This window comes from Dermacentor variabilis, chromosome 2, assembly GCF_050947875.1.
Source record: "Dermacentor variabilis isolate Ectoservices chromosome 2, ASM5094787v1, whole genome shotgun sequence".
In the NCBI taxonomy this organism is placed as follows: domain Eukaryota; kingdom Metazoa; phylum Arthropoda; class Arachnida; order Ixodida; family Ixodidae; genus Dermacentor; species Dermacentor variabilis.
The window spans coordinates 90,493,710-90,521,057 of record NC_134569.1 but is presented as its reverse complement, the minus strand read 5'-3'; the positions used below and the strand labels follow the sequence as shown (position 1 = coordinate 90,521,057).

Sequence of the window (27,348 nt, the reverse complement as noted above, 5' to 3'; positions counted from 1 at the left end):
CATCTACGTTTTAAAGTAACAAAATAAATAAAAACATTTAACGGTACAAAATAATTACTCGTTGACATTTTTGTTAAGGTGTAAAGGATTGTGTTTTGAGCAATAAGGCAACTTCTGACTTGCACGTTTATGTTTTTAAGCCAAGTCAAGTACTGAGTCGAGCAAGTCTTCCCGAAAACATGTGAGTATGCATGCGGGAGGGCGCGTTGGTTTCTGTGGGGCCTGCGTGTGATTTATTTGTGTCGTTCGATGCTTTCATCTTATCTTTCAAAGTGGCATTTCACTGTTTCTTCTTTCCTCAGTGCTGCGTAGGCTGACGGCATTTGTAAGCGATAATACAGCGTTTCGCATCTAGCAGCAAGTCAGCCTGCTCTCTCTTATCACAGCCGAACTCGCGCGTGGGGTTTTAGACAAATCTTATATTTCTAGGTGATGCCGCAGCCACCCAGCAAACAAGCAGTCCTTAGCTTGTACCGAAGTTTGGTACGTTACGGGCACCGTTTAGAGTTGTCTGATAAAAATTATTACTTCAAGAGGCTCCGAGAAGAGTTCGAAGCGCGAAAAACGCTCACGGAACCAGAGGAACGTCAGTTTTACTTCAACGTGAGTAGAAAGTATATTCTTTTGTTTTGAGTAAACTTGACGAGATCGGTTCTAAAGAGGGGTGTGAACGCGATGACAACAGCTGTACCCTTATTTTTACATTTTAGAGCATCCCGTTTGCCGCGGTCATTATGTTGTACACGTTGCAAATGCCATGAATGTTTATATATATATATATATATATATATATATATATATATATATATATATATATATATATATATATATATATATATATATATAGCGAGATTTGTGATAGTGCAATGACACAAATGGGAATTCTCTAAATCCCAGACAGCACTCTCTACTTTTGGTTCGCGCTAATTTACTCTTGCGTGACGACACGAGTGCGGCTGTTACTCTCACGTATTATTCCCGAAACAACTGCGTTTGAACTGCAGTGAACTACAATACTAGTATAGTTTGAACATTGAAGTAGACATGTTTTCTAAGCGCCAGCTACTGCATTGAGATAGTTGTGCCAAGAGGCACAGTCGAAACGCTGTGTGATGCTTCTGCTAAAAATCGATTGCCACACTTGAGCAGCGTTTAGTGACATCGTCATCCTCTTTGTAGAAAGGAAAATCATTCCTCGAAAGGAAGCGGCTGATATGAGGAGATGTTAGCCGGACTTGTGGGGACAGCGGGCAGGCTGACGCTGGTCATTCTTCGCGCACCCCGCCCGCGCACAACTGCGTCAGCCACGATCGAGTGCACTAGATGTGCCCACAGAATCGACCGCTCCAAAGTGCCGGTCTTGAAGGAAGAAGACGTCGTCGAGCAGTTCGTCCACGGCAGTGGACCAGGGGGTCAGGCAGTCAACAAACTGTCCAACTGCGTGATGCTCTGCCACACTCCTACAGGTAGGACTCTCTCCTCTGCGGAGCCTTTGGATGTTCAACTTGTACATATTATTACTTCGTCGTTTGCAAAATTGCGACGTCATCACTTCTTGTCACTCATCCAACTTTATACGTGACAAGGAAGGATCACGTGATATTAAGACCCTGATTTCCTCACAGCTGTGCAGCTTTTTTAAACGCACTGGTCTTTCACTCCCTTGTCTTTTTTGAGTTGATCGAGATATCAAAGCGCTTAGTATGTTGGGTATTAGTACTGAGTCTTCCTGCTGAAGTAATGCAAGCTGTGTGGTGAACTCATTATTGGTGCCTTATGAAATTTGCATAGAATATGCAGCAAGCCAAATTATGTTGATGGTCTGCAACGGAATCAGCGGTATTAACAGAAGCTGCCGTGTAAAAGGTAATTTAGGAAACATATATAGTGCCGATCCTCCGGCTGTGCGTCGTGAAATGCACAAGAAGGCTGGGTAACAAGAAAACATTGATTTAAGGCAAGCTTTCAGCACCTAAATGTGAATAATTCGTTAGGCAATTGTGTACTGGACAGTACATTCAGACAAATTATTATTATTATTATTATTATTATTATTATTATTATTATTAAAGCGAAGCTTTCTTTGCAAACCCTCCCAGACTTGCCTGAACGCCGGCTGTTGAATACTGCTACTGTTCTGCCGAATAGCTCGCATTAAAAAAAAAAAGTTTAAAATGCGTGCCCGATCGTGAGACCGAACCCTAGCAGAACAGCCCGAACCTGTAGGACACAGTCACATGTATGCTTCTATCATGCCAACGCCGACATAGCTCCTTCAGAAGACCGCCGTGTCTGTCACATTGCGCAGCACGTGTACGCGAGAGCACATGCGCGCGCCAGTTTGCGCCAAAGACGTTAGAATAAAATAGCCATATTTATAGCATATGCTTAATCACTTCACGTAGCTTCGAGGACGTGCGTTGGATCTGCTTAATCTTTAGAGCGCAGCTCTTTAGGCACCCGTTCCTGCGTTGAGCGTCGGCGTGCCTCGGCCTACCTCGGCGTTACCAAGCAAACGAGCTCAGCGAAGGATGAAAGAGCGAACGCGGAGGGCAACGAGGGATGAAAGGCTGTGATAGCGAAGAGAGCGCGATGTGGAAAAACGGGAGAAGCCACCTTGAAGCACAACCAGATGACGCTCACGTCCGCGCATCCACGGCGGTGCCGGCCCTCCAGGGGAAAGAAAAAAACCAGAAAGCTCACCTTCGCTCATAGCGTTCGCCGCAAGCGTTTTACGGTAAAGGTTACGCTTACATAAGCTGTAGTTGCAGGGAAGCAGCAACATTGCGGCCGGTCTATATATTGACCCTTTTCGCGGCGATCCCCTAGGCGCTGCCAAGTTTGATCACGTGGTGACGCCTCCATTGCTTGCCTCAACTGCCTCCGTTGCCTGCGCGTTTACAATGGGTGTGTATGACGCCGGTGCGGCTTGGCAAACTTCTGTTTCAGGGGATACCGTAGACGGTGACTGGGTGAACGACACGAAGTTTGGCCACAGCTACAGAAAACATGCAAAAGCGCTTTGGAAGCTGATTAGGCTATGTCGAAACGGCGCGAGCAGCGTATATGGTGGTTGTTTTAAAAGCGAGGCTAAATATGTATTCCAAGCTGTCCAAACGTTCCGTTCATGAATCGAATCAGGATTAGTGTTTTGCTCTTCATTCTTTATTTCGCAAATATTTTGAAGAAGCGGCCTGTCACATTTCTGACAGTAAATTTCCTTGGTGCGGTCCACAATTCGATTATTTCTGCCTAATCTCTCGCGGGTGTGCTCAGTTTCGACAGATTTGTTCTTGCTGCGCGCAAGGCTTGAAACGTAGCCGTTTTGTACATTGTAAAACTTTGCGGTAAAGATGTATTATCGTTAGTAACTAGCTTACTCTTGTGGTCACGAAACGTTCGGCTTCGGCAATTCGTGCGCCATCGGTGTGGTCCGTCATTTATTGTGCGTATATGGTGCGTATTCAAGTGTGCGTCATTCACTTATTGACACGTTGGCAATAGAGTGGGCGTAAGATTCCGTACGAGTTGGGGTATTTTTAGCAACGATGGAACCCAGCCTTTAAGACGCAAACACCAGGAGAGAAGCAGACAGACACACGCCGGGAGCGTGTGTCTGTCTGCTTCTCTCCTGGTGGTTGCGTCTTAAAGGCTGGGTTCTATCGTTTCCAAAAGTATGTACCAACGGGCCCAGCAGACTCTTCTAGTTGGGGTAGATGTGTGCAGATACTGTGCACGAAACGTACTACGACAGGAAGCGGTGCTACTCCCGTTGTCAGTCATTGTTTAACGAGTGGTATACTCACTGTTGTCGACGTTCCGGTGCGGCTGAAGCACTTTCTTTGAAGGTTAGCGATACAACGCTGGCGGATGAGCAAATTTCTGTATCCTCGAAGAAAGTGCCGGTAACACGCACACACAGTCACAGCAATGGTCCGCGAATTTGGCTCCACAGATTAATTCCATTCCTTAATATGACAGTCACTATTTTGGCAGCCAACTACTACACACGTCTTTAATCCACATGATTCCAGGATGATTGGAGCACAGTGCATTAGCGAAAACTCAGTTGCATTTCCGACAGCTTAACGCGCAGAAGCAAGGTGGAAGCGGTAATGGTTTCGTATTTGTGCGCTGTCACTTAGGCGACGTGCGGCGCGCCGCCGAAAGCGCTATCTCGTTTCTCTAGAACAAACCGCTCCGCGGAAAGGGTCACTAGCGCGGCGCGTCGCGGCTTTGCCAGCCGGTGCGGTAATCGGTTCGATGCCTCATTGTATCGTGAAATGAAAACACGTATAGAGCTACGCTTAAATTTCGCGTTAGGGAGTATCGTAATCGTCGGTAAATTTTTACAGCGAAGCTGTATATGGTTAGCTGGTTCGTCTGTCCGTCCGTCGCCTGTACGCCGAAAACTCTTTCGGCGCAACCCCTTGCGCATGCGCAAAAATAAAAAAGAGAGAGAGGCGCGAGATTAGCCAACACCACTTACATAGCATAAGCCCTGTTTACTCCTACCCATGGCGTCACTCTCCCTGGCCTGAAATTTCCATCGATAAGGTTGGCGTGATGAAAGCAGTGACGTCAAAGACTGCTGGGCACGAGGTCGTGGGATCGAATCCCCGCCACGACGGCCGCATTTCGGTGGGGGCGAAATGCGAAAACACCCTTGTACTTAGATTTACTTAGATTTAGGTGCGCGTTAAAGAACCCCAGGTGGTCCAAATTTCCGGAGTCCCCCAGTACGGCATGCCTCATAATCAGAACGTGGTTTTGGCACGTAAAATACTATTATATAATTTAAATCTTTTTTTAAATCACTGTTGCCAACTCGGTAGCAACCCCATTAGATTCTATGGCAGTCGGGCCAGGTAACATGACGTCATGGACCGGAGTGAAAAAGGCTTGTGCTATCTACGTCGTGTTGGATTAGCAGCGCCAGTACTGGACGTTGCTCTCCGTCGCAGCCGAGAGCGCGTGCGTCAGTTTCTCTCCGGCTCCGAAATGGGTATGCCACGGGTCATAGGTACTCCTGAGAAGCAGGCAGCTTTCGATCAGCAACGCCGCGAGCAGACCCGGGAACGAACGCGTCTACGCCGTGCCGATGCTGTAGCCTGGGCACAAGAACAGGCTCGTGCAGCCGAGCGCAAGCAACATCTGCGCACCGAGGATCCGGCAGCCTACCATGCCGTCGTTTAATGAACCGTCGGGATTAACCCAGTGATAAACACCGGGGCCGCGCGTTTCAGCTTCGCTGGTTAACCATCTGTACGGAGTGCTTGGGCGGTAATTTCTTCTATCTCTCTCTCTCTTTTACCCGTCGAGGTAACTCAGTTTTCCAGCTTTCCTCGTGGTTAGTTGGTCGAGAATGCCACCGTAACAGTTCATATAATTCCTCGCTGCTTCGCTTGAAACTCGCCTCGACGGATGAATGGCTGTGGCGTTCTCCTGCAGGGAGCGCGAGACTGCGGGATCGAATGACGGTACTGGTCGCTGCATTCTGATGTGTAATGCTTTTGCTTATCCGTATACTTCTTACCGTGTACCGAACACCTAGTTACTGGAGCCGTGAACGGCAGTTGCAAAGCTGCATGGTCGCGTCATCTTGTCATTTTTTTCCAGCTACAATGCTTTTGAAGCGTTTTTGTGCAGCGTGAGTATTCTTGTCGAAAGATGATCATAAAAGGATTGCACGTTAACGATTATACCGCTACGAAGAGTTTACACGAGCAGTTATGTAAAGTACGGTATGTCACTGCCGTATAAGCTTTGTGTGCTCTCTGGTTAAACTCTACGTCACAAAGCGTCGCTACCAGCATTGTTGCTGCCGTGCACTTCTCCGGTGCCGTACACATCTACGAACAAGCTAAAACTCTACTATCTACAACATCCCGGAGACGGTGGCGCGAGCATCGCCGTGGTGGCGTCATCTTTTGACGCTGCATGAGTTCTGCCATCACCCGCGGTGGTTGCTTAGTGACTTTGATGTTGCGCGTGCTAAGCACGAGGTCGCGGGATCGAATCCCGGCCACGGCGGCCGCATTTAAATGTGGGCGAAATGCAAAAACACCCGTGTACTTAGGTTTAGGTGCACGTTAAATAACCACAGGTAGTCATAATTAATCCGGAGTCTCCCTCTACGCGTGCCTCGTAATGAGATCGTAATTTTGGCACGTAAAACCTCATAATTTTTTTTTTAGTTTTACCATAGCTTACAGTACTGACATAAAGGCAACATGGTCATTAGGGTATCTTTTTTTCCCTGCGGGAACAGTGTGGGATGCTGGCTTCTGGCGTAAAGACGTCGGCAGCTACATTATAGTTAAAGTATAATGACTCCTTTATTTTCCCACAGGAACACTTACGTGACACAATATGTTTCTAGTGCGTTGTCAGTAAACAAAGCGTCACAAGATGTCGCTACCTGCTGGCAGGCTAAAACACAGTATTTAATGATTGTTGAAGGGCACCTAGTTAACAACCCTGCCTTTCCTTCCTTCTCTCTCTCTCTATCTCGAAAGGACACATCATTACATGAAAGTTCTCTTGGATGGAAAAGGGACGTCAGAAAGAGCTGTAACTGGTTGTGTTATGCGTAATCTAGAATGTCGTTGGTGGACGTCAGCATCCCGTATTTCTTTCCCCTACAATGCTGACCGTTGTTTTGTTCCGACAGGCATTGTGGTCCGGTGCCATGAGAGCCGTCTGCTCCACGAGAACCGGAAGATGGCGAGGAAGATGCTTTTGGAAAAACTGGACGATCACCTCAACGGAGACATGAGCGTCTCGGCGCAGAAGCTGCGAATAAAGATGGACAAACGGCGAAAACTTGACCGGAAGAACGAAAAATTGCGTGAACTGAAAAGGCAATTTCTAGAGAGGCAAAAACATAGTGAGGACTCTGACACTGAGCAGCTGTAGCTTCTATTAGTCTAGTTAGCTGTGTGTTTTTCGTGACTAGGAGCCACAGCTAGCAGTGAATGCCTACTTCTGTAATAAAATTATTCTTATTTATCTCATGTCTTCAGCCTTTCCTGTTTTGCCGGTGGCCTGCCTGCACGTGTGTATTCGGTTGTGTTTCAGGGGGCAGAGGGGCTGGGGGTAGTTGCACTGCTATGATCCATTGGCAACCTTGAAATTCAATAATAACCTCCACCCATAAAATCGTGTAGTGCACAAGCAAACATTCCGTGACATTATTGTATGCATCCCATTTAGTTGCATAGCATTTCACTAACCGCATCGCATATATACAGATTCCAACGTGTGCATTGGAACGCATTTTTCTTTTTTCTTTGGTGTGTATAACAGCCTCTATACCCTCTGTTTCTGGTCGTTCACTGGAGTTCTGCTGTAGATTAAACCTGCGGTAGGGTCCTAGGCTGAACTTCACCACCGGTTTCTTATTGGTTCATACAGAATAAGATTGTTCCCTATTCGGCGACGTTCCGCGATTTCTACGTAGCAGTTGGGGTATTCCTGCTTAGCGCAAGGTCGCACAACCCCGGTCAAGCTCAGACGGAGAATGGGGCCGGGGTGCAAAAACGCTTCCGCCGAGGCCTCACACACACACGCCTCAATCCTTCATTGTGTCTGCTCCCTTCGCCGTAGTCTTTCTCGGGTGGAAGAAGTCTCTTTTCGGAGAATGCAGGCTAGCTGGGGCTGCACTTACAACTTCCGTCACCTGGGCCTGTGGTCCAACTCCTGAAGGTGCAATAGACAGTTTTAGTTTAGCGTCCGCAACTATAACGTACGCTATACGCTATAATATAGCGTACGCTAAGCAGCGCACGTTTTCTACAATTTTAGTTGGCCGGCGATATCTTCGGATCTCACAGGCCATATGCCGTCGCTGCGGCTATTTCGCGCCTTTAGCGACAGGTGGCGCTGACATCTCGAACGTTTCTTTCGTTAGGCTTCGACTCGTTCGAAACGAGAAGCGATCTCGAAAACACCACGAGGTTATCCATAATACTCTGTCGTCGAAGCGGCCTGAGACTAAGCGAAAGCCGTTTACACAGTCATTTGCTACGAACGAAGTGCATTTTACAAAAGCAACGCCAAATTCAATTCGAAGTGGGCAGCCGGGACCGCCGCCATGTTTCCCGCAAGCTCCGCAAACCCCGCAAAAACGCTAACGCTAACTCGTTTGCGTTGCGTACGCCCGCTATACCCGCTATTTCGTTTAGCGTTCAGCGCATGCGCAGTGACGACCCGCTGTTTTTTAGCGTACGCAATGGAATAGCGTACGCTATACTAAAACTGTCTAATGAACTGTACAAAGTACGCTGCTCCAGTTTCTACAGCGGACATTCATCATCTGTTCTGGCTCTGCCCAGGAATGAGGCATAGTCGAGAACATTTGCCAAGAGCTGCGAAACTCCTTATATATCAGGCAGACAGTTTTAGGCTTGGCTTGCGGACGATAAGTTCGCTAAGCCACTACTGCAATTTCTGCGTGAATATATAGTGCATACGCGCTTATACAGTGTGTCCGTGAAGTCGTGGTGCGCTTTTGACCGGTCACAGGAAATCAACGATACAAGACAGAAATGTTAAATCTTCACCAAATAAAAGGAAAGCTCTCAAAGTTTTCGTAGTATGATGTGCAAGGGCGTGCGCACACAGGTGATGACGCAGCACCACGAACTGCGCAGCAGCGGATCAGCCCACGCCAGTCGAGACGTGGACGGTACAGAGGAACGTTCAGTGTATTCTGTGGGCTTGTTAAATTCGAATCCGTGACTGACCAAAGTGCAACGTGAATATCGTCGCGTGTACAGCGAATTTAAAACAGAGAATCACAGACGTTATTCACTCTGTTACACCAGACTTTCTTAACCGTGTGTGGGTAGAACTTGAATATAATTTAATGTGTGTATAGGGCACCAAATGGAGGCCACATCGAACTTCACTGAACAGATATGAAACTTCGGAGAGCTTCCCTTTTATTTGGAGAAAATTTACGTTTCCATCTTATTTGGTTGATTTCCATGCGACCGGTCAAAAGTGCACCATGACTTTACGAACACACTGTATTTATTTATGTACACATATATGCCGTAGGGCAAGCAGCCAGAAAAAAACAAGCACCCCCCGAGTACTCACTACGACCACCTCGTAGGTCGCATCCAGTCCAGCCTTCAAGACAACAGAAAACGAGGAATTGTAAGCAGTAATTTATATTATATTTCGGCCTTTTGTTAAACTTGAAACGCGAAGCATGAGCAATGGAATAAATAAATGAATAAGCATATAAATACGTTTTACAACTTGGCTGCCGCTAGTAAAACATCGCAATTTATCATTTCTGTTTGTACTCACCACGTGAATACAACATGTACATGTGCATGTAAGGTACATGGCAAGGGCTGAACGCATCGCTGCGTCATTTGTGTGATGTGCTTGATTGCTGCAGATGATGACGGCCTTAGCAACTGCAGTGGAACACACCTTTGGTGTTGGCTGGCCTAGGTGAAAAGGTCTTCGAGGATCAGCTAAGAATAATTAGTTTTGCTTGTTTGCTTGCCCTCTGTCACTGGCTCACCATGCTCCTGTGTCTTCTTCGTCATCGCAGAGCCCTGTGTTGTGAACAAAAATTCTTTAATTTTGCAAGTCCAGTCAAAAGTTTGAATAAATGTGACATTCTGCTGTGAGCAGTAATTTAAGTTACAGTACTTAGTTCAAACGATAGCTGGGCCTCGCATAGAGAGAGAGAGAGAGAGAGAGAGCATATGATAAATGAAAGGTAGGGAGGCCTCGCGCAAAATATGAATTACAACGTGTGACCTTCGCTCCCAGCTTTTTGAAATGCCACGAGATATTCAGTAGGAGCAAATGAGTGCTATACGCGAATCGGAAATTTCGTTTTGGAAATTTCTATAGGCAGATTTTTGGGTTGGCTGGACACCATGTATGAGAAAGAGCTTGCTTGCTTGCTTGCTTGCTTGCTTGCTTGCTTGCTTGCTTGCTGACGCAGAGTTTCTCAAACGAAGGTGAAGTTTGGACCTCGTGCTTTCGTATTCTAGGTTCCGTTTCATGCTTGGAACCAGTATAGTTTGCCCTCCAACGACGCCAAACAATTTATAGTTCTCAAGCCTCGCGGCCGCGTGCCGATTCCGGCGCGGCCCACAGCTTGAGGGGGGGGGGGGGGAGGAACTGGAATAATCCATATTAAACCGCAGTTAAGCGCGAATGTCAGATTCCTTGAAACATCGCATGTATAGGGTGTTTCAGCGAACACTTTCAAAGTTTTTGAAAAGTTGCCTGTGGCAGATGGCTCAATTCTAGTTTATGAGGAGCCGGTCTGCTCGAAGCGGCGGACACTACTTGAAAAAAAAAAAATTTGAAATGCAAAACCGAATAATTAAGAAAAATTCACGAATTAACTTTTTAGCTAATTATGTTATGACCCATGTTGCAATTTACAAATTCTAGCGGTGGATCTCGCAAGGCGGATCCACTTGGAACGAATTCTCAGGACGACACCGGTTTCGAGATATGAATTCCCGAACTTTGCGGAGAAATGCTTTGGCGTTCCAGTTACTTGTGTGCTTCAGTGCGTGAAACGACGTTTTGTTAACAAATTAACTGCAACGCCAAAGCATTTCTCCGCAAAGTTCGGGAATTTATATCTCGAAACCGGTGTCGTCCTGAGAATTCGTTCCAAGTGGATCCGCCTTGCGAACTCCACGGCTAGAATTTGTAAATTGCAATATGGGCCCATAACGTAATGGGTTAAATACTTAATTAGTGAATTTTTACTCATTAGTCAATTCTGGATCTTAATTTCTTTTTTTTTTTTTTTTGTGCAAGTATTGTCCGCCGCTTCGAGTAGACCAGCTCATGAACTAGAATTGTGATATATGCCACAGGCAAGATTTAAAGATTTTTGCAAGTGTTCGCTGGAACACCCTGTATATATATCGTCTCTAACTCATGGGTATCATGGGTATTAGTCGTGTTAATTCTAGCCATTACTCTTCAGGTAGAAAACGTGAAGCGAGAGACGTTTATATCCATTATACGAGCAGCTGTGCCTTTTGTGAGGTAATGTTATGGTGGCAACCGTAACGATCAATTATTCACGCGTGCTGCGGCAAGTGATAGCTGAAGCAGTATGAGCGTTCCTATGTCTGCCGGTCACAACTCGTCCGCAATAAACGAGGAGCCAGAGAAATGCCAGCCCCCTCATCATTGCCGCTGTCCCATTGAAGAGGTAAGAGGCTTAGCCTTATAGATGCGCGTGATGTGTTCGCGTTTTGTCGTGGAAAACTCAAGCAAACCAGTTGTTCGGGGCTGTGTCAAAAGCTCACATGTTGTCACTGTGGGCATCAAGTATGTCGCAGTCATGAAGTTGATATCTGAAGAGCTTGCCTATATGGAGACTTTTTTTTCTTTCTTTCTTCTTTTTTTGGGGGGGGGTGGAAGACAGAAAAATACGTTCTGCCACATCTAGCTGGATTGCTCGAAGAAGTCGACTTGCACAAATATCACGGTGCTACGTTAGCTAATCAAGTTACCCTGATGAAACTTGCAATTTCTCACATTAGAATATATGTCGATCGCTATTGCAGAATTCAAGCCCAACAGCAAAAGAAAAAAAAATGCGTTATTCACTTAGTAAAAATCCCGCGCTTATAGGACCGTACAACTTCGAGAAATACGCCCTCAAAATGGGGCGAACTGCATTGATGTTCCAGTTAACACTTGTCAGCGCTGCGTAAAATGAAGCGCTACCAAATTCTTCCGTTCGTGGCACGCTGGATGTCGCTGGTTTCAAAACCGCGAAGTGTACATAGAGCGACGGAGTCGAAGGCGGGCTCTTAGACATTTATAACACGTTGTTGTGCGTTCGTGAATTAGGACATCTGTACGCACAAGCGCATTATGCGTGGATAGAGTCGCTCAGCAAGAGAAAGAGCGAGTTGGCATGTGTTCATATTATGTCCTTGCCCGTGTCGCATTTCCCCCCTTGTGCTGACATTATTAGCGTTGTAACTGTCACGTCTCATGTCGATGATTGCCTCGGCATGTAATGGCGTGACATGCATTGTCATGGTAGAAATGTTTGCGCTAAATTGGGCAACACGCATTTAGAATAACATTAGATTGCTTTATTGAACTATGTGACAATTATACTAATAAGTGTCCCTTTACGTCCACAACCACATTCAATTTCTGAACTCACGCTGGACAAACATAACGCAAAGCCGTTATATGTGGTAGTACTTTTGACACGCTGGAACGAGATTTCCTGTTGTGGATACTTCAGCAAACCAAATTAATTACTATACTGCTAAGTTTTACTCAAATACCGTTTTATACCTTTTCAGCCAGAAATAATGGTGGAGTTAGGAACTTCAATGTGTCTCGGGCAAAAATGCCGAGTGTTCTTGGGGTTCTTTCAGTACTCATCGGTACTGAAAGAACTGTAAAATATTCTGACCTGCGAACATTGTGGAATTCCGCAGGGTGTTGGATCATAGAAATTCCCGAAGTACAAGTATATGCGCCTTTCGGTGGACATTGAGTGTTCTTTTTCTGCGCACAAACCAATAGTCGGTGAAAAAAGCGCAACATGAGAACCTTGAGATGGTGCTTGTTCGTCACTGCTTTCACGGCTTTTGTCATAGTGCCTAATCAATTTCAGATAAGTGTTGTAACCTACGCAACTTGCTTCATTCCGTTCTATCGAGAAGATAAAGTGAATTACACGAAACAGGCGTTTGGTGCGCTGTGTTCCTTAGACAGTCATAATTTATCCTCAGATGCACAGCGGCCGTTGTCAATTGAGCCTACGAACACGCCTCAAGGACAGTATTTGACGCCTATATATGACAGCTTTGCTGCCTTTTATAGGCGCCTAAAACGGGATTTCTTAGTGCCTAAACATCCGGCCTCCAATCATGACCAAGTCATGGCCAATCCTGCCGTATAGTCGTGGGATTGAGACTTCCTCATTACCAATTTCCTGGCACAGTGCGGGTGTAGGCCAGTTGGCAATTCATGATTTTGGGAAGTAAGTGCAAGGAACAGACGAGGCTCGAAGAAAGGGACAACACGAAGCGGTTGTCCTTTTCGTGTCGCTTCGTGTGTTCCTTGCGGTCACTTCCCTTAACCGATTTCCTCTTAGGCTACAGCGCGCCGTTCGGACAAGATCGCCTCCCCTATATATCGCCTCAGTAAAAACACTGCCGACGCCTTCGCCCAGCCTAACTGACGTGTCGTTCGCTGCAGGTCGAGTGAGCTCGTGTAGACACAGCGAGCGGCCATGAGCGAGCCGAGCGTGCGCTCCGAGATCGTGCTGACCGGCTTCGGCGGCTACGACAAGCTGGCGGTGCGTGAGGCCACGGTGGCCGTGCCTTCGCTGCTCGACGACGAGCTGCTGGTGCGCGTGCGGGCGTGCGGCGCCAACTTCGCCGACAACTACGTGCGGCAGGGCCTGTACGTGCACGGACACAAGCGGCCGCCATTTGTCATGGGCATGGAGGCCGCCGGCGACGTCATCCGAGTCGGCAGCGCCGTCACCCGCTTCAAGGTATATATTGGCGACGCAATTAAAACTCTTCAGGTGCCAGTGGCGTTGTCAATCCGGAGTCCTCCTAATATGCAAGGGCACGCTAATTTCAGTTCAGCTGAAGAGAGAGAGAGAGAGAAATAGTGCGGGTCGCGGGCCTTTTCCGTGACGGCCTCGGTCCCCCGATCAAGGCCGTCACCTGAGCTATTCCACCGGAGAACAGAAACGCAGTGGATTTACTTCTGTGCTGTGACGAGGAGCGCCGTATTCGGCATATAATTCAAATAAGCAAAGTAACCTTATACGACGCATGCTTCAGTGGGAAGGGTCGTAATTTTTATGGCAGGGAATGTATATAATAATGCATTTTACCACGGCAACGCATTACTAGTAGAGTGTATACATACGTAGAAACTAAAACGTTCTGTACGTATAACAGTTGAGGGCCAGTCTTGCTTGGGATTCTGAGGTGAAAAGCACGTTTGTTGCGTGTAAAAAAGATGGTCGCGCGACCAGACAGCAAAAGGCACAGCCAGGACACGACGCCCACGAGGACTATGTAGTCCTCGTAGATGGTGGGAAAGGAGGCTTTTGGAAAAGAGAAGTAAACTTCTCCTTTCCTATAATCTTTTTTCTTGTTGTGCTTTCAAAACATGGCACGTACCCACAATTGGGGATGGGCCAAGAATCGGGTGGTGAAAAAACTGTTATAATTTTTTTATAAGTTGAGGTGAAATGAAATAAGTATCTTGCAAATGGGATTTAAAGTGTCTACTGTTACAAACATGAATAATCAATTATCTAAGTATTACGTAAAGAAGAATTTTAAGCATTAAGAAGTATTCTAGCATGCAATTCTTTTTTGTTTCACGCAGAAAGATGCAGATGGCTTCACAAACGTTCCTGTGGCTGTAACCTAGTACAGTAGCCATAAAGGAAAGAATTAGAGGAAGATTCAAATTCAAGCCAAGCTTTTAGAAAAGTTCTTCCAAAAATATTTTCTGTTAAATAATGCAACGGCGCCAAGTCAAAAAGAAGTGGTGCAGAGATTCACTCTTGTTGCGTAAAGAACACAAAGGTGATGCAGCCAGACCAGACCTGTGGAGGTAAAAGTTCAGTGGGGAGGACTCGGCACCGTAGTCTCTTAATCGTTACTTCAATTTTTCTACTGGAGTACCATTTGTTGTTCGATGGAAAATTGAGATATGGGGAATCAGATGTTGATAACGATGATTGCGCGAAGTTTTTTTGCACTAGTATATTTTCTTAATCGCGCCACAGTGATGAAAGCTGACGTATAGGTAAAATGGGGATTGTAGGACCATCGTATGCTACACTGCGAGTGCATCTGCATATTCGTTTAAGGCTAGACCTTTGTGGCCTCATTCAACTTCTTTTCTGGTCGCGGGATGTAGTTCGGGTGGCCGCATTGCGGAGAGGCAAGTATATCGTGTTCACGGTCATCTTGCTAATGGGTCTCTGTCGTTTATTTGTTATTTCTTTCTGGTTTCGTAACTAATAAATGACTCAACCATTCAGAAAGGAGGCTCGTACACTTTCCTTCAAAATGATAACGCACTTGATGAATCGCTAGGTGCTAGGGCTTCTGTATAGTGTGGCAGTACATATATATATATATATATATATATATATATATATATATATATATATATATATATATATATATATATATATATATATATATATATATATATATATATATATATGCTTACACGAAGAGGAAAAAAGAAAGGCTGTCGTACAACCGTTTGACTGCCGTGTATGATTGTCTCCAGCGTCTAGAGCTTCCCTTCTTATCAGAAAACCCTTGATTCTTTTTCGAACTATTGCACAAGCTACCTGAAGGTGACAGCCTGTGCACCCGTATGTAAAGCTCGACGAATGTTTCTTGGCTTCCTCGTACATGTTGGATTGTTGGTGCTCCTCCATGGTCTTGTGTCTCCTTTCATTTTCGCTCCCGATCCTCAACTCCGTTTCGCTTCACTGTATTTCTCTCCTGCCATCCTCTGGTGAAGTCCTCAAATGGTGCTCCAATTGGAGCTTCCTCTTTCATAGGCCGTCGTCGCCGCATTTCCGCTGCCGCCTGCCGATTTCCACGGACCTTCTGTGTGCGCATGCGTGAGCCCAACGGCAGAACTAGGAACTGCACCACGCGGAGGAACGACGCACCGCCAGCTGTGCTTGCCCTCTTCCTCTACCAACCTCGACCTGCCTTTCTCCTTTTCGAGCAAGTGATACCGATCTATGAACACGCGGGGAAATGAAACGCCAGCTTCGCGCGCCAGCGCGCTCTGCTCTCTCCTCTTCCTCCTTCTGTCCCCCTCTGCGTGTTTCAGTTGTTCCTTCCGTCTTGGTGCGCCGCCAACTGCAATCATGGACATTATCACGGAACTACCTCCCGTATAAACTTCCATATGCAGAGTGCAGCCTGTAAAACGAAACAGCGGAAACATCAGAAAGCAAGCGTCAACATATTTATGCTGGACTTGAATACTTGGTTACTTTCGACAAAGAACGTAAAGCTTGTTGTTGAGCTCGCCAGCGAAGCATTATACAGGGTGTCCCACATAACTTGAGCCAAGAATTTAATAATGACCTTGTTCACCGAACGCACGCTTGAGAGCAGCACGATACCAATGCGCAAGCGCTCTGTCACGTGGCCTCGATCAGTGGTTTCTGAAGATGCTCTACAAACCTGCGCGTTTCATACTTGGGGTCCCCAGTCAATAATAAACAAGTTGGGTAATTAAACTTTATTAATTAGTGATTTATGGGGAAAACAAACATTGCCTGGGTTACTATAGGCTATTGGGAATAATATGGGTTCGGTTCAATTCGCCTCCGACGCGCCTTTCATATTTAAATTCTTGGCTCAAGATATGTGGGACACCCTGTATAGAGCTATCGATTTCACATGTCTATATGCTGCGCCTAACGTTAACTTAGTCCTGCTCCCCGCTAACGTGCCCCGCTTCGCCTAAATTCAGCTTACCGCAAATCACACAAACGAACGTTCTCCAATGTGCGGAAAAGACTGGATCTAAGTAGGCTACTGCCGTCAGCACTTCGAAGGGCGCGTGCTCCTCGGGAAATGTTGGCCTTGAGCAATGCCTAGTGTGACCGGCGCAGGAGGGCGACCGCGTGATGTGCTGGTGCTTCACTTACGGCCTGTGGACGAGCCTGGCCGCAGTGCCCGAGCGGAACTGCTTTGCCATCCCGAACGGCATGAGCTACAGTGAAGCCGCTGCCTTCCCCATCAACTACGTCACGGCCTACCTCGCCATCTGTGACTTCGGGGGCCTCCGCAAGGGTTACAAGGTGCTCGTCCAGTCGGCCGGAGGTGGGTGCACCGCCGTCGTACGCCTTATGCGATTGTAGTTAAACTGTGTAATCGTCGCCCGCGAGTAGTGGCAACGCACGCGCGCACGCTGAAGGCGGGAGAGCAAGTTGTGGGAAGTACTCACATAACGTCACGTACGCCATTTTGCAGTCCGATTCACAGCTTCCAGCGTGCTGTTGGAGATAAGGTAATCTAGATAACGCGCAGCTTTTCGCCGTGCTATCTGTATTATAATATGGTGGCCTCAATGACGCCACTGCATATTATGTGGAGGTGTGCGTAGCTCAAGGCTTTCCGTTCACAAGCCTCTGATGCCGAGCGTGTTTCTCTGCAAGGTGGCGTGGGCTGGGCAGCTACCCAGTTGTGTCACACAGTGGAAGACGTGACAGTCTACGGGACGTCGTCGGCGTCCAAGTTTTCCCTTACACAGCAGAACGGTGTCACCCACCCTATAGACTACCATACCGAGGACTTCATCGCCGCAGTGAGGAAGATGGAGCCTAAAGGTACGTATGCTCTTCCGCGCTTGTTGTGTATATACGCATAGCATGACAATGCGGTACAGAGCGCAACGCTGCGGATGCCCAACGTGCTTCAACAGAAAGCAGCTACGAGGGAGATAAGAACGGGCTAAACAACATTGTCCCCGGAGCTCTGCTATGTGATGGTAGTTGCACGGGTCGCTTAATAAGGGTCTGACTGTTAATTGTTGTGTCCGGTTATTTGTGCGGGGATAGAACGCAGAACCATCCTCTTCCTCCCCGCCCCCCTTCTTTTATCGCTTGTAACAGAATTCAGCGACTAAGCAGACTTTCTCACGTGTTTAGTTTTAGGCCGAACCTCACGCTCACGAAACTGCATTGCTTACAACACGGCCGCGGGTCGTGTGTAAACAGCAAATATGGAGTGAGGAAGCTAATGAGACAAGGCTGGTGGCGCTATTGCGTGAGCACGCTCTTCTATAGCGCGACGTCCGCCATATTGTGTGGGTCAAACTATATGTTCTGAGAAGCGGAATTTTGAATACCACCTTGAGGGTTGTATGCATGCAAGGCAGGTTAAACACGCAAAAATACGGTACACTTCGCGTTGACAGATTAAAGGGACGCTGAATAGCAACAATAAGCCAGTTTAGGTGGGTATAAGTATACTTTCAAGATGCTGTTTGCATTTATTTGCGAGAAATGTTTGTTTACCAGCGAAGCAAATGGACGCCAGAGCTCACCCTTTTGAATTTCGCGTCCAAGTCCTACAGCGCTGATGTGTCAGTGCGGGGTCACAGATTCCAACGATTTTTGCGTGTTCAGGCTGTTTTTCGGGCTGTTTCTGCACAGGATATTATTCCCAAGTCGCTGGGTTGAGCCATTGGTTCATTTAGGACACAGTGTAATCCTTCCTTGTCGACAATCCGTGACGTCACGAGACGCTATAGTGCGGGAACTTGAACGGGGCGTCAGGTTGATCAGGCATCGCCACGCTAGCTTTCGCTCTTGTGTCCCTTCTTGCTTACAGAGCCTCCGCTCACGGTAAGCCCGACCTTTCCTTCTTTTTTTCCTTTTATTTTTTATAGGAGTGTAATTTACCAATGCGGTTTAACTTTACGTGTGCCCTCTTAGATATATAGTCTTCCCTTTAAAATGTGTTTCCCCGAGATTGACTTGCAGTGTTCCTTTGCAGGCGTGGATATCGTCATGGACTGCCTGTCCGGCGGAGAGTTTACCCGCGCGAGGGCCCTGCTCAAGCCCATGGGACGCGCCATCCATATTGGTTAGCGTTCGTTTTCTTGTAGCCGCTTACGGTGGGAATGCGACACATACGTTCCGCAATGGGAAGGCATCGTACACGATTTCATAAGCATGCACGCATATACTGTTTTATAGGCTATAGAGCGATACAGAAGGATTCGCTTCGCAAAGCTACCTGGTAACCGTAGCTTCATGGGTGAACTGGCGCCTTCACATTTTGCTTTCGACGAATGTGTCTTGCGGTGCTCCGCGCGCGACTCCATGGTTGTTCAGCCCTTCTGTATTTTCTGAGCTTTTTGTGAAGTGATAGTCTGTGATCGATTAGTCAGCACGAGCGTTTTGCAACGAGTGCTAATGAATGCGAGAGCATTAGGAGTACAGTGCTCACGGAACGAAACGCGAAAAGGAGCATTTAGTAGAAACCTGCATAATGTGCAAAGTACGCGAGAGGCACCATGTCATGTCGCAAGGAATTTGATCACCGAATGTGACGAGGACTTCGACGTAGGTGTATGTGCCAGAATTACGTCGTTGTGACACGAACTGCAGCCGGTGGAAACGAAAGTATGCGCATTACTTATCCCTAAATTGACGCGTTTCATTCCGCGAGCACTGCACATTCGCGTACTTCCAGGGTGAGCCCACATATTGGACCCAGTGTGTATTTTGTACCGTCCAGAGTGCACAGGTGGAACAAATGTAAAAGGGAACACAATTATAAGGTGCAAGTGAACAATCAAGGTTCATCACCTTGCAGGATATTAGAAGATTGCAGTACCTGAGACAACCGGTTTTATCCGGTAACGTGTTGCTGTAGGTGAAGCTGCTGAGAGACACAGAGGTTGCATAGAGGAAATTAAGACACGCCATTCGCGGGATCGCGGCTTGGCACCTGAAGCTGTCAACCATCTCTCTCTCTCTCTCTCTCTCATGTGTGTGTGTGTCAAATTATCTTGTTTCTTTTTCTGAATTTCGTTATTCTTTATGAGGCAGTATAATAGCAAGAGCTTGGTGGCGCAACCCACCGCCCCGTTCCAAAGGGGACGCTCATAACATCCATCCATCCATCCATCCATCCATCCATCCATCCATCCATCCATCCATCCATCCCTCCCTCCCTCCCTCAGACGCGAAGCCCTATTCTAAAACTCTTCACTCCTGCGTGCCCCAACGCTAACACCCGTGAAGCTCTTCGGAAACCCGAACTTTTGGGGCCCCTATTCTAAAGCTCGCCATTTCTTCCAACTAACGCCTGGATGTCGCGGCGCGCGGACGCGTGATCATGCGACTATTTTCATATTTCGCGCATTTTCTTTATAACGCGGCAAAAATAATTAGGCGACACATAGCACACTGAAAACAACTGAATCGGGTGTTTTAAAACAATTATTACACTGATATCAACATTTGCGCCGTCAATACAGTAATTAGAAAGTTCATTTATTATTCTCATCTAATTATGGATAGTTAAATTATGAAAAAAAGATTCTCCTGGTGCGGTACGTCAGTGCTGACAGAATACCATTGGTTGCGTCCTCGTACATCCCATATTTTATTTTTAAGAGTTTAGCTAACGTTAACTGGGACACCCTGTATGTAAGTTAGGCTAAGCAGTGCATCGCCGCAGCGATAATTTCGGGGGATGTCAGAACCCCCTAACGCTTCCGCTGCAGCACGTGGTTACGACCTTGATGAGGTTTCATTATTGAGTCATCTTGTGATAACCGGCTTTAAACCATTGCATGTTTTCCCACGCTTTAACCCCGTAATAAACAGCAACGGGGCAGCTACGGGTAGCTCTGTTCCGTTCGGCCCTCGATTCAGACTATAGCTACGCTCATTGCGCGCGCACTCGCTGTTGTGCGTGTGCCGATCGCAGGCGTGAGCAGCATGGTGTGGGGCCAGTACTTCCGGCCGTGGAAGACGTTCAAGACGTGGTGGCAGACAAAGCTGGTGAACGTGTACCACCTGTCCAAGGACAGCCACGCCGTGTGCGGCCTCAGCCTCGCCACAGTCTCCGAGAGGGAGCCCCAGCGCGTGCTCGACGTCATGCAGCACCTCACCGAGCTTTACGAACAGGGAAAGATCAAGCCGCACATCGATTCCGAGTGGCCCTTTGCCGAGGTACCTCACCTCCTTTTTTTTTTTTTTTTTTTTGTCGTCTCTCGCTGGCCTAGTCTCGCTCGAAGTCCTACAAGGTCGCATCGATGTCTCTGGGTCATTCGATAACCTGCTTTCCTAGAATTTACCGCGACCATGGCCTGAACCAGACACTTCAGTTGCCTGTTGTTGCGTGTACTCGTGATTGTTACTATGAGCGCGTCATTTCATGCATCACCCTGATCATATAGAATACATGATATGCGTATAGCCAGACAAACATATTCAACACCTATTAAATGAGTGATAACACGATATTTTCGACTTTAATTTGTGTATCTAAATTAACGTCTTAGGCCCGGAAACCCTATAAATCATGGCAAGTCTCAGAGCGCCCTATATAATTTAGTATAATTTGCTACGATAGCTTTTCTGTGCGCCAGTTTCGTTTCCCAGGAGGTGTACGTGTCGTGAAATCGTGACGCAGAAGCTGGTTACGTACGTAGGAGCAGAACGTTGTGAGCGCGCGGTAACGGGATCAAACGCGTGCCAAGAGGCCAGGCGAACGTGCGTCTCATTCAGCCCGGCCGTGGCTGCGCATGGCGTGACTATAAGCGCATACGTGGCCCGCGCGCCCCATCTCGGAGGTAGTCTGCGGTGAGTGCAAAGACTGGCCGAGCCTAGATGGCTGTTGGTTACATGTACGTTCTCTTCTCGCACGCCTGGTGTCGGAGACAGCGTAACCTCCAACTTCGGAGACGCGTCGAAGCGAGAGGCGGCACGAAGCTTTCGCTCGCTTCCGGCGATCTTCGTCACGCCAGCGTTGAAACAGTGTTCGCGGTCATCGAGTGAGATCTGTTCATGTCTTCCTGTGCGCGCATGACACCATGCTTCTTAATTTAATAAGTACGCGAATGTTTACTGCATTTTACTCAGCCGATAAAACTACGTGCTTCGTGTAGTTGTCTAATACAGTGCTGTCGCTATCAATGCTTCCCCTTTCCGACGAAACTGCGACTTTTTTAGGCAGCCTTAATTCTAAACTAAATGTTGCCTTTTTTTATTTTAAACAGGTTGCCAAGGGTATGGAACAAATAGTGGAGAGAAGAAATGTGGGCAAAATAGTACTTTTGCCTCCCGAAGAAGTCAAGAAGTGATGTCAGAAGGGCGAATAACGGCGACGAACAAGGAAGCCGGATTTCTGCCTATTATTATATTTTTTTTTACTATTTTGAACGTTGTGTGAAGAATAAATTTCTATTACGTGCGGCTCTTCGTAATATGGCAGAGAGCCTCGTTCGCGGAATTGCAAGAATTGTGTATTATGTAGAAGTAAAATTAGATCAGGTCAGACAGACTTGTCACCCGCCTCCCGGACTCGGCGGCTATGCTTTGGCGATTCGGTTTAAATTTGGTTGGACGGTCCGGTCCGTTCCCGTCTTGTGTCCTGTCAAACCCCACCTCTTTTCTGAAGACTGTTCTGCCTGTTGTGGTTGACTTGTAGTTTTATGCTGCTTTATGCATTTAATATTCTTTTCCGCTTTCTCTATTCCTCGAGCTTGTTCCGTTCAAGTGTAATAATGATAGAAGTTCTGAATAACTGAGACCAATGAACTTCAGTTACTACAAACAGGAAAATTTGAATTTCCAAATGCTAGAAAAGAACAGATGAAGTGATCGAGATGGGGGGCCTTGACAGTAGGTTCAGTTTGACCGAATTTACATAACATGAACAGAAACTGAACATACCGCGAGCCTCAACTGTTACTAAACGGAGCAATTGAACCGTTTGAGGCTTGGCTGGTGTAGTTTAAGCCGGTCTTTAAAGTGGTTTATTTTTGTTTTGGCGCAATCGCAACCTTTGTATTCGCCTGCAAAGGTGGCTTCGCTGTTAGGCGGTTGTGTCAGGAGGCGAACACAACTTGCGCACTAATATGGAAGTAAAACTTTTCGAATCGTAACAATTTTCGAGCAGACAGGCAAATTCAAAACAAAAAGGAGGGGACACAAGAAAGGCTGAGAAAATGTTTAGAGAGATGTAGACATGCGTGCACACGCACACCACTGAAGACCTGATAAATAATCATCTCCCAATAGCCACCATATGTTTACCTTCTCATCTTATTAAATGCGACTGACTTTATTCGAACCAGCTCAGTGGGTGTCTTATACGAGAGAATTTCTGAGTCTTGAATTTGCTTGAATGAGGAAATCAAGAATGTGCCGATTTGCCCTTATAGAACACGCATACTTCCACAACAAATCTTAAAGGCACCTTGAGGCAGTAGTATGCATAACGACGTGTACCACCGGCTGTGTTTCCTGCACAATTTAGAGCAATGTTGCAGACGACAGTGAATATGTGCAAGGTTCGACAGAGGTTCTTGGCTTCTGTGTGTAGCACATTAGTTGGCTATGCAGGGAGCCTAGGAGGTGGAAGCCCTAAGGATATCTTTATAGAAGACGTGATGAATGGAAGATGTGAAGAGGGGAGAGACGGGAAAGAAAAGGTGGGCTCACAACAGGTGTTGCACAGCATGCACTACTGTTTACTAGAGGGGTGGAAGTGACGACAGCGCTTGTGAGCTACATTTGAAATGAAGTGCTCTCTGGCATGTTCACCTGCTGGCTAGCAATAAGTGAAAAACAGAGTCTCCATCACCAATATTCATGTGCACATGAGCGCAAATACCATTGCAACATGTCGCCTGTCCATTCACGAGTATGTTGTGTAGTTTGTGATAGTGCTTTAATATTTCATCTAAATAACTCATGCATAAATTAAATTATGGTGTTTTACACGCCAAAACCACGATCTGATTATGAGGCACGCCGTAGCGGGGGGCTCCAGAAATTTAGTCCACCTGGGGTTCTTTAATGTGCACTTAAACCTAAGTAGACAGCTGTATCTGCATTTTGCCCCCATCAAAATGCGGACACCATGGCCGGGACTCGATCCCACGACCTCGTACTTAGCAGCCCAACACCATAGTCACTAAGCAACCATGGTGGGTAATCACTCGTGCATACTGGACACATTTGTGCACAATGGTGGAAGTGGGAAACAGCACAAATAATACTCACATAGGCTGCTTATGTTTTTTAAAAGCTTTATTGCTTCTACATTTGATCACACAGTGTGACAAGAAAAGCAGCTTACACCTTTTGGTCATACAGCACCGACACTCTACACATAGGAACATGCTTGACAAAATACTTTATCACCAGGAGTGTGTTTTCAGGATATACAGCACTATACTTTGTTCACAACCACATGATTATGCCATTACTGTTCACCACACCTTTGCTACAGTCCTGCTGCCTGTCTCCATGTGGCTTGTGGATTTGGTACAAATTGTACTTGTTGAGCATGGGAGTGATATGACATATGAAGGGCAGGACATGTCCTTGAAAGACTTGAGATGTTCCTAATATACAATTCACCACCACAAACAGACAGTAAAGTATGACTTTAGCAATTTCAGTAAATGCATGCTGTAAAAAAAATGCTTACAGCTCCATAGTCTCGGATACCTACAGCTGTGGTAACATGTAAAGTGTATATGTGACAACTCATGGTCACTAATTTATTCATTTAGAGGAAAGCCATGCTACTTCTTTGCTAAAGCTTGTACTTTTCCACCATTTCATAGGTGTGTTCATGCCAGTACACATGATGCCTTTGTCTAAGGCACCAATATGCTTATAGAAATTAACACAAGCACCAAGTAGTTGTCCCGAACATGCAGCTTCTTGATCTCACCTTCAAAATTTTGCACACAGAATTTCTTCTAAACGGCATTTGAGAGCAGGCCCTTCCAAAGCACCTCAGATAACTACCTAGCCAGCACATCATGTGACACAATGCCCCCTAGGAAGATCAATGCTTCAGCTGCACACCATGCTTTGTAAAGATGAACCAAACAAAATGCCACTATAGTAGTGTTCTGTTGTTTACATGGGCCTTCACGGCTTCGTTTCAAATGATGTGCAGGCATGGCAACTTATCTAGGACATGTTGGTCCAGCCCACAGTCTAGCTGCTCTGCCAGTGAACCAGTTATTGTCACTACCATAGTCTGGGTAATAAAAATGCCAGTCCTGCTTTGTGCCAGACATGCCAGACAGGTATGTTTATCAGTTATCCTAATGCCCAAGCATACCACATGTCCAGAATTTTTTCACCATGCGCTCCACTTCAAAGTGGCACACATGGCTCACAGACTGACAAACATGGAATGTTTGTGCTCCTCAGCTATGGTAGTGTGAAAGCTGTGAACTAAGAAGCAGACCATCGCCATTTCTCTAATGTAATGGAAAATCTTAACAGCTGCACTTTCACTTATGCAGTGGAACATGTGCCTAGCTCTTGAAGCTGGCAACAAGGTGTCACAGCAGGTGTCAAAGGCCTCTGTTCAGTGGTTCACATTTGTTTCTAATCTTCCTCTTTAGAACGATGAATATTTAAGTTCTGAAGTAACTCACAGGATAATTCATTAGCCCAGCTTTCAGATGTGCTTTAGTGCCTTAGAAGAAACATGAAGACATGGTAAAAATGCTTTGTACTTTATTCCTAGTTTAGCTAATGCAATCAGTAAGCGGCACTCCGTTCAATTAGTTTGTGTACTTCGATGTCATAGTTAAATACATATTCACCAATTCTGTGCAGACATCAGAAATGATCTGAAATTCTAAGTTAACCAGCTTTAATTTAAGCTTTTGATGCATTCACATTGCAACAAGAAGAGCTCCACTTACTGATTGTACATATAAGAATTCTTTGAAGCTGCCATTTCTTCAAACCATGAGCAAAACATTCAATATACTTGTGCTGCTACAATATTTTTGTTGCAACAGCACTAAATGCACTGAGACCAATGTATATGTCTTAGATTCAAGCAGAAATTCTTCATTAGCATTTGTCCTTTAAGCATGCAAACAAATGTTTAAGAAACACAATACTCTTGCAAATTACATGTCATGAAACAGCAATAAAGAAAATAAGATGCTAAAGAAAAATAAGATTGAAATAATATGCTTTAAACAACATTTATAATGTTGCAAAAACAGCTCTTTAGGGAACAACGCCTGCAGATAACATAAAATCAATATAGTCCATCCTAGACTTTGTCTGAACAGAAGTTTCACTCTCACATTGCAATCACAAAAGTGAGACTTTACAAGCCTTTCACCACAAAATACCCAGGAAATATAAATGTTTTGTCACTTCAAGCATCCATTAACATGATTCCATTTATGACCAAGGAGCCTTGTAAGATGCAATACATGTGTATAGGGTAAATCTACAGGGTATAAAAGTGTATAAATGTATAAACATACTGTAAACAGGATCCAAACTTGTCTCTCACATGTAGACATGCACGAAAGTATGTCTCGTTGACAGCGAAATTCAGGAATGCTTTGATTTAAGTAGTGTAGGTGGGCATCTCCACACCTACGATATACGCTTCTCTAGAATGCCGAGTATATCAGCGCAACCTTTTATTGCATCTTCCCGGTATTGTTCAATTTCTTTCAAAACCTGCAACATAGGACAAAGAGAGCTTTAGTGTAACATGAAATGGCCCCACACAACATGCAATGAAATAGTGGGACTTCGCTGCACATGCATGGAACGCAAAGCCAGCTGACATGTTGTGAAAACAGATAGCAGGTGACAGCTGCCAGCATTATACCAATCAACTTGTCGTACTGCATCAATTTACTGCCCTACATAATACATTGGTGGACAGAGGCATCCAAAATACCACTGTTGCTATTCTGCACAAAATTCAATCTCACAAATTTTCAATCTCGTCAGCTCTGATTAGCTGACAGAATGGCTACACCGTCTCTGATTGGATCAAAATGCCAACATGGGAGAATTTGATGACATAGGGAACTATGACAGTTTCAAGAATACCACCCCAGTAGTGGCCTTTCCTTCACATCATCTTGCCTCGTTAGTATCAGCAATAACATTGTGCTGTTTTTTAAATGTTGTTTATATGAGTCTAACAGAAGCTAACTGATATTAGTTTGGTGATTTCCAGTACCTTGATTTTTTCTAAGCCTCTTGGCCCTCAAAAGCCACAATTTTGGCAAGGTACATTGACAAGCAATGTCCATTTTCTTGTTTGAGCACCCGACTACTTAATTCTGTTGTTCGCTAAATCAGTTTAACACTAAACACTAACACTAAACACTAACACTAAATCAGTTTAGACTGCTAAAGCATTCTTTCAAAACACTAAATTTGTCAGTTTAGAGTTTGGTTGATAGGTTGATTCCTCAGTGAGAAAATGAAGGTCAAAGCGTCAATATGGTGCTGCAATCCATGGCATAATAGTGTCCCTGTATATGTTGCAGGAGCATATTGTACAGGGACAGTATGGCACATTGCAATATGAAGTATTGTATTGCAAATAAAGACACTTTAGAAATGTGTTGAGCTGAACAGAAAGTCATTTTCCCACTCAATCTAGTACGCATTTCTTGAAAATGGTGCTAGGCACAGAACTTTTATGTAATGCATATATGTACATTGTATATTAGTTACCTTTAACCTTTCAATTTCAATATGGCCTGTAATGTTGCTAAGTTCATTAACAAATCCTAGTTATTTAA

At 45.8% G+C, this 27,348-nt stretch overlaps 3 protein-coding genes across 5 annotated transcripts in view; 2 read left to right on the top strand and 1 right to left on the bottom strand.

Moving 5' to 3' along the window:
- Window positions 1-89: 89 nt before the first annotated feature.
- Window positions 90-22,028, top strand: LOC142572271 (synaptic vesicle membrane protein VAT-1 homolog). 3 transcript variants are annotated; one of them, XM_075681251.1, is made up of 7 exons: window positions 90-181; window positions 13,237-13,537; window positions 16,667-16,877; window positions 17,213-17,383; window positions 18,555-18,644; window positions 20,502-20,746; window positions 21,796-22,028. In XM_075681251.1, the coding sequence occupies exons 2-7, from the start codon at window positions 13,271-13,273 to the stop codon at window positions 21,877-21,879; spliced, it is 1,068 nt and encodes a 355-aa protein (XP_075537366.1). In that variant the 5' UTR covers window positions 90-181; window positions 13,237-13,270; the 3' UTR covers window positions 21,880-22,028. The 3 variants fall into 3 exon arrangements, with proteins under 3 accessions (XP_075537366.1, XP_075537365.1, XP_075537367.1); XM_075681250.1 differs by lacking the exon at window positions 90-181 and adding an exon at window positions 469-603; XM_075681252.1 differs by lacking the exon at window positions 90-181 and adding an exon at window positions 11,197-11,215.
- Window positions 1,223-6,918, top strand: LOC142570366 (mitochondrial translation release factor in rescue). Its single transcript, XM_075678755.1, has 2 exons — window positions 1,223-1,466; window positions 6,674-6,918. The coding sequence occupies exons 1-2, from the start codon at window positions 1,223-1,225 to the stop codon at window positions 6,916-6,918; spliced, it is 489 nt and encodes a 162-aa protein (XP_075534870.1).
- Window positions 22,029-23,815: 1,787 nt separating the features above from the next.
- Window positions 23,816-27,348, bottom strand: part of LOC142572268 (formimidoyltransferase-cyclodeaminase-like) — a 29,748-nt gene continuing 26,215 nt past the window's right edge. The window contains exon 13 of the mRNA XM_075681247.1: window positions 23,816-26,263. Coding sequence (XP_075537362.1) covers window positions 26,177-26,263 — 87 coding nt within the window. The 3' untranslated portion in view covers window positions 23,816-26,176. The remainder of the gene's footprint in view (window positions 26,264-27,348) is intronic.

Coding starts and splice junctions, on each gene's coding strand:
- LOC142572271 (XM_075681251.1), top strand. CDS start 13,271: ATGAGCGAGCCGAGCGTGCGCTCCGAGATCGTGCTGACCGGCTTCGGC. Junction 13,538..16,666: donor GCGCCGTCACCCGCTTCAAG/GTATATATTGGC, acceptor TGACCGGCGCAG/GAGGGCGACCGCGTGATGTG. Junction 16,878..17,212: donor GCTCGTCCAGTCGGCCGGAG/GTGGGTGCACCG, acceptor TTTCTCTGCAAG/GTGGCGTGGGCTGGGCAGCT.
- LOC142570366 (XM_075678755.1), top strand. CDS start 1,223: ATGTTAGCCGGACTTGTGGGGACAGCGGGCAGGCTGACGCTGGTCATT. Junction 1,467..6,673: donor GCTCTGCCACACTCCTACAG/GTAGGACTCTCT, acceptor TTGTTCCGACAG/GCATTGTGGTCCGGTGCCAT.